At 51.9% G+C, this 6711-nt stretch overlaps 1 protein-coding gene and 1 long non-coding RNA gene across 3 annotated transcripts in view; one reads left to right on the top strand and one right to left on the bottom strand.

Moving 5' to 3' along the window:
• Window positions 1–380: 380 nt before the first annotated feature.
• Window positions 381–6711, top strand: part of RASGRP4 (RAS guanyl releasing protein 4) — a 13672-nt gene continuing 7341 nt past the window's right edge. The window contains exons 1-7 of one of the 2 annotated variants that reach the window (XM_014535082.1): window positions 381–741; window positions 2850–3034; window positions 3449–3554; window positions 3679–3741; window positions 4333–4464; window positions 4577–4730; window positions 6407–6580. In XM_014535082.1, coding sequence (XP_014390568.1) covers window positions 719–741; window positions 2850–3034; window positions 3449–3554; window positions 3679–3741; window positions 4333–4464; window positions 4577–4730; window positions 6407–6580 — 837 coding nt within the window. In that variant the 5' untranslated portion in view covers window positions 381–718. The remainder of the gene's footprint in view (window positions 742–2849; window positions 3035–3448; window positions 3555–3678; window positions 3742–4332; window positions 4465–4576; window positions 4731–6406; window positions 6581–6711) is intronic. The other variant, XM_014535083.1, reaches the window with a different exon arrangement.
• Window positions 5341–6711, bottom strand: part of LOC106725116 — a 2443-nt gene continuing 1072 nt past the window's right edge. Inside the window, exon 2 of the long non-coding RNA XR_001360987.1 lies at window positions 5341–5632. This is a non-coding gene — a long non-coding RNA (uncharacterized LOC106725116). The remainder of the gene's footprint in view (window positions 5633–6711) is intronic.

The raw sequence follows: 6711 nt of genomic DNA on the forward strand, positions 1-6711 counted from the left end.
AGCCTGGCCTGTGCCCTCTCGCAATCCAGGACCCCTTGGGGGATGTCAGAGAGCCAGTTTCAGCCCAATCTCGCAGACCACTCCCCTTGGGAGGGCACCAGATGCAGGGCTCATGGCTGGCGAGTGCTGCTGTGGCAGCGCCAGCCTCTCCTGATAGGGACTGTATGGGCACAGTGGGGCCAGGATGAGCGGGAGCGGCAGGGAGGAGCTGCAGGCGGCGTTGGATTGCGGGTTTCGGCCCGATCCCTGCAGGCCACCCAGAGGGACCCCACCCGTGGACGAATTTGTGCACTGGGCCTCTAGTAGAAATATAAATTTTTATTTTGAGTGTATTTTTACATGAATGTGTCATATAAGGCATACTTTTAAAAATACTTTTATTGAAGTATGAAAATGACAGAACAGAGAATCATGGGTCTAAAGACAGAAAGATGAGGGAGATAGAAAGCCCACTGGGTGATTGGGGGTGGGGGCCAGCAGCACCGGAAACCTCAGCCTGAAGGGATCCCCACGTGGGGGGAGGGGGAACCTTTGGTCTCTCCCCAGCCTCTTCCTTCCCCCTGGCCTGGGCCTGGGTGGGGAGGGGCAGTTCCTCTTTCCTTCCCAAGCACTGAGGAGGCCCCGGCTCCCAAGGGGCTAAGAAGCCGGAGCATTGGTGAAAGGGGAGAAGCTGAGCCAGACCCTGGCAAGACCCCCTCCAACCCCACCCCCAGGAAGCATGAACAGGAAAGACAGCAAGAGGTGAGAGACCCTCGAGGAGACTGGGCCACCCAAAGCCCCTGAGCCTCCCATTGTGTGGGAAGGTTGGGAGGCACTAACCAGTTAGCAGGGTGTGGGGTCCTCTGGGAGCAGAGGCAGGAGCAGGGGGCACCAGATGGAAAGATGCTTTAGGGCAGCGGTTCTCAACCTGTGGGTCGCGACCCCTTTGGCAGTTGAACGACCCTTTCACAGGGGTCGCCTAAGACCACCCTGCATATCAGATATTTACCTTACGATTCATAATAGTAGCAACATTACAGTTATGAAGTAGCAACGAAAATAATTTTATGCTTGGGTCACAACATGAGGAACTGTATTTAAAGGGCCAGAAAGTTGAGAACCATTGCTTTAGGGAGTTCAGAGCCAGCCAATGCTGGGGCTCTTTGTATGAGCTCTATGCCTTGTCCTCGCTCTCTCTGGAGCTGGACCTGCTCTGTTTCCCCTTCTCCCCACCCCCACCCTCTGTCCTCCCTGGGGTCTTCCTGGTTCCCTATAACAGTTGCTTGCTGACCCCCTGAACTGGAAACTCCAGGCTCCTGCAGGGACCTGCCCCGGGGGAGAGGATGTGACACAGGGCAAAGGGATTCCCTTGCCTCTTAAACCACTCCTGGCTGCTTCAGATACTACAGGGGTCAGACAGTCCGCAGGTAAGGGCCTAGCAGCTGGTTCTGGCAGCAGGTTCTGGCATGGACCTCTATCGCATGGGCAAGCTGGCCCTCGTGTCCTCACAAGGCCATGGTAATTGGGTTCCTAGCCTGGGCAGCTCCTCCAGCATGTCTCTGATGTACAAAGGGGTCCCTTCCCCATAATATCCAGCAATTTAGTGGTTGAGACCTAGTTGCCTCATTTTCTGCCTGCATGACCTATATATATTTGTTGATTTCAGAGAGGAAAGAAAGGGAGAGAGAGAAACATCAATGATGAGAGAGAATCATTGCTTGGCTGCCTCCAGCACGCCCCCTACTGAGGATCGAGCCTGCAACCCAGGCATGTGCTCTTGCTGGGAATTGAACCGTGACCTCCTGGTTTATAGATCAATGATCAACCACTGATCAGCCACACCAGCCAGGCTTACTTAGCACTTTTGAAGAGTGAGGCATTGATGTTCAGAGCAGATTCCTAGGGAAGGTCCCAGGGTGACTCTCATTTTTTATATGAGGCCCATAGAAATTAAGTGACTAATAGCCACATGGCCAGCATACATTTCTCCAACCTCAATTTGTCTGACTTGTGGAAACCAAGGCTATTCTGCCTGGATTCTCCTCCCTGCTTCCTCCACCATTCCAGTCTCTCCATTACCCTCTTTCCCCAACGGGAACACCAGCCTCCAGCCTTGAGGAGGCACAAAGCAGAGTGAGGGTTATTTTTAAACTTCCCTTGAAACTGTATCAGCCCCAAGGACCCCACCCACTCTGAAGAGCACCCATACTTTCTCTCTAGGCTCCAAATCTAGGGACTAAAGTGAGTGGCTAAGACTCAAGTCCTGCAGAAGGGCTGGCCTGATGAAGGTGTCAAGGCAGGGGAGAGGGAGATAGAATCTCAGTGTCTACTGCTCTCATGAGGGCTGGGAAAAGAAGGCGCAGCATTGGAGAACAAAAGGGAATTCTGTGGAGTCTCCCTGAAGGCAGAATCTCCTATGATTCCCCTGGGATGACAGGATTATGGTAGTCTTCACCCATAATTCCCTTTAAGATCTGGAGTAATTCCAGGGATCTGCCAACAGGAAATATCTCCCATGATGCCTAGGGACTGTATAGTCAAGGGGAATTTGGGGGCAATGCCTAGAGGAGGAATTTCTTATGACTAGAGGGTCATCTCCCATGATTCTCTGGGGAGGCGGTGGATGTTTCAGGGTAGTTTTGAGGGTCTTATCCTGATTCCCTGGAGATGGTAGTAACCTTTGGAGTTCACCTGTTTAGCCTTTGAAGGCTCCCATGATCTGGAATACTCTGGGGGTTTTCTCCCATGAGTCCATGGGAGGTCAGGAGTAACCCTGAGGCTTTGCCTTTAGGGCTTTAAGGTCAAGAAGGATTCTGGGGGCCTGCCTGAAGAAAGGGGCTCCCATGATTCCCTGGGGGAAATGCCCACAGGAAGTCCCACCAGGAATGCCCAGGAAAGACAGGAGGGCGGGGCCGGCCCCGACAGGCCCGCCGCCACAAGACGTGCCCCAGCCCCAGGGAAATCAGCAAGGTCATGGCTTCCATGGCTCTGGACATGCTGAAAGAGGGTGGCTGCAGCGAAGATGAGCTGCTGGAGAAATGCATTCAGTCCTTTGGTGAGTGTCCCCCTCCCTGGCCAGCCTCCCAAATACTAAGGTTGGGCCAAGTGCTCTCCTCTCTCTAGGCCTCATTTGGGGGGTAGGGGTGGGGGTGGGGGGTTATGACATAGGATGTGTGGAATCACTACATTAGATATGAGAGACACCTGTGTTTCTCTTTCCTGAGATGTGGAGAAGGAGGAAGTCTGATAATATTTCCATCTTCAACATGACTTGCCAGGCACTGTTCTGATTCATGCATAGTACAGACCAGGAAACTGAGACTCAAGGATGCCAACTTGCTCGCCCAAGTTCATGCAGGGAGTCAGGAGAAGAGCTGGGGTTTGAACCAGGCGGTCCAACTGGCTCTGGAGACTGCAGTTCATTGCCTGGGGGCCATTCTGACACAGAGTCCCCTTCTTCTGTCCACAGACTCGGCTGGCAGCCTGCGCCGTGGGGACCACATTCTCAACATGGTACTGGCCATGCACAGCTGGGTGCTGCCTTCTGACCACCTTGCTGCCCGTCTGCTGACCTTATATCCTCCCAGGGCCATAGGCAGTGGTGAAGGGCAGAGGGCAGAGATGTGAGTCTGAGAGATAGGGACAAAGTGAACAGGCAGGTTTGGGATGCTGGCTATCAGAGCCTTAACCAGAACCCAAGTATCAGGAGGCCACAGGGAACACGCAGGAGCTGAGGCGGCTGCAGATCTGTCACCTGGTCAGGTAGGACTGGGCCAAGACCTCCATACCCATGACCCCAAACCCTCACCCTGCTGACCCCTAAAACACCTCCTAGAGACTCCCCAGCCCAATTCCCCATAGACCCACCCAGCTCTGCTCCTCCAAATCCCACTTTCAGATACCTGGTTTGATTGCTAAGATTCTCCCAGTTATGCTCCTTAGAATTCTCACCTCTTAGAGACCCCTAACCAGATCCTATAGACCCTCTCACAGCTGGTGCCCAGACACCTCTAGCTCTGATCCCCAAACCCCTACCTCCCACATACTCCAGCCTAGCTTCTAAGACCCCCTTCATCCTACTCTCCCAAAATCTCACCCCTGAGACCTCCTCACTATCCTACCTAGCAATGTCACTTCCAAGAGATCCCCCCAGTTTATATCCTATTGATCCACTAACCTGTGCTAAGGGGCCCTCAATCCTAATCCCAGAGATTGCACTAGCCTGGTGCCTCTCTGAACCCTGACCTTCCAGAGATCCCCCACCAGCACCTAGAGATTCCTCAGAGAACTTCCCTACCCTCACCCACCATCCCACCATCCAGCCTCATCTCACCATCTCTAAACCGTCCTCAGGTACTGGCTGACCCAACACCCTGAGACAGTGCACCAGGAGCCCCAGTTAGAGGAGGTTATAGGTCGTTTCTGGGCCACTGTGGACCAGGAAGGCAACTCAGCCCAGAGGAGCCTGGGAGATTCCTCCAACCTGTGAGTCAGCCCTTCCCCATTCTGTCCCTACCCCCACTCTGCCATCTCTCTCCATACCCCCCACATTCTCCACCCTGGGCCCCTATAATGCCCTGCGCCTCTTTACCCCCAGTCTGAGCCCTGGTGGCCCTGGCCCCCCACCCTCCATAAGCAGCCCAGGCCTGGGCAAAAAGCGCAAAGTGTCCTTGCTTTTCGACCACCTGGAGGCAGGGGAGCTGGCTCAGCACCTCACTTACCTGGAGTTCCGGTCCTTTCAGGCTATCAAGGTGAGAACCCCCTTCCTCCAGCTAGGGAGGACTTGTAATGGGGCAGGGCCTGGCTGGGGCCAGGTAAGAGGACACCTCCCCACCCTGGCCTGGACTCTGGGCAGGGATCTCTCTCTCAAGCGTGGTGCTAGAAGGGCCAGGAAAATGAGTTAAGCTGGTTGAGCACAGAGCCCCTGGGATTCAAATCCATCAGCCCCTTGTTACCTGTGTACCTTTGAACTAATCCCTTCTCTGGGACTCAGTGTTTTTAATGGAGGTCATAATACTTCATTGGATGGTTGGGAGAGTTAAATTAATATGTCCATTTGAAAATGCTTGTCCCAATGCCTGGCACATAGTAAGTGCTAAAGATAGGGTCAGTGCCTGGTCCAGAGTAAATGCTGTCATATTTTATCTGCCCAAATGATAATTTCATGTTTCAATCTAGTAAGTGTTCATTATTGCCATCCTAATTTCAAGGGAAGGTGGGGATCTAGTTTTTTTTGTTGTGTTTGTTTTATACTTTTGTTTTGTTAAATTTATTTTTAAATTACAGTTAACATACTTATGTTTCAGGTGTATAACATAGTGATTAGACATTTACATACCTTACAAAGTAATCATCCTGATGGGATCTGGTTTTTTAATGTGAACATTTCCTGATCGTGTGTGCACACATACACACACACACACACATACACACATGCAGCACACACGCAGCACAGTGCATGTGGATATGGAATGCTGACCCCTGAGCAGAACAAATAGAAATCGGTTTCTTGTCCTCTTCGTCATTCTTCCCTTTGCTGACTGTATACCAGACAGGTAAACAGTTAAGAGCAACAGACTTAGTTCCCACCCTGACTCAAGCATGTGTGATCCTGGACAAATTATTTATCCTCTCGGTACCTCCTTGGCCTCATCTCCAAAATGGGAATAATATAGTAGTCACTTCATAGAGTCGATGTGAGGATTAAGTCAGTTAACATGACAAAAGGTTCAGAAGAGTGCCTGGCTTTATGTAAACATTTCTCTGGCCCTGGCTAGTGTGGCTCGGTTGGTTGTGACATCGATTCTCAGTTAGGGCACATACCTAGGCTGAGGTTGGATGCTTGGTCAGAGTGAGTATGGGAGGCAACCATTGATGTTTCCCTCTCTGTCTCCCTTCCTCTCTCTAAAATCAGTAAACATATCCTCAAGTGAGAATTTTTAAAAATAATAAATACATAAACATTTCTCCTCAGATGGGAAAGAGCCATGGTGACGTCAGGGACATGACAGCCAGGCTAGGACTTAGGACAGCGGTTCTCAACCTGTGGGTCGCGACCCCTCTGGGGGTCGAACGACCCTTTCATAGGGGTCTCCTAAGACCATCGGAAAACACATATATAATTACATATTGTTTTGTGATTAATCACTATGCTTTAATTATGTTCAATTTGTAACAATAAAAATACATCCTGCATATCAGATATTTACATTACGATTCATAACAGAAGCAAAATTACAGTTATGAAGTAGCAATGAAAATAATTTTATGGTTGGGGGTCACCACAACATGAGGAACTGTATTAAAGGGTCGTGGCATTAGGAAGGTTGAGAACCACTGACTCAGGAGGTCATGACTGCTAGGGGGATGGGCGTGTGAGGGGCAGAGCCTGAACGCCACGCCCACCCTGATGCCCATTCATCCCCAGCCCCAGGACCTGCGAGACTACGTTTTACAGGGCTCTGTGCGAGGCTGCTCGGCCCTGGAGGGATCCGTAGGTCTCAGCAACAGCGTGTCCCGCTGGGTGCAGGTCATGGTGCTGAGCCGGCCCGGGCCCACACAGCGCGCACAGGTGCTGGACAAGTTCATCCATGTGGCACAGGTGAGGCCTGCCCCGCCCTCTGCTCGCTTTGTGGGCGCTCGCACGCCTTCAGTTCCAGTTGTCATCCCGGGTAATGACAACACCGTGTCCTGGTCGCGCCCCATCCTGGCCACGCCCGCCCCGTCTTCTTC

This window comes from Myotis brandtii, unplaced genomic scaffold, assembly GCF_000412655.1.
Source record: "Myotis brandtii unplaced genomic scaffold, ASM41265v1 scaffold1373, whole genome shotgun sequence".
NCBI classification, from domain to species: Eukaryota; Metazoa; Chordata; class Mammalia; order Chiroptera; family Vespertilionidae; genus Myotis; species Myotis brandtii.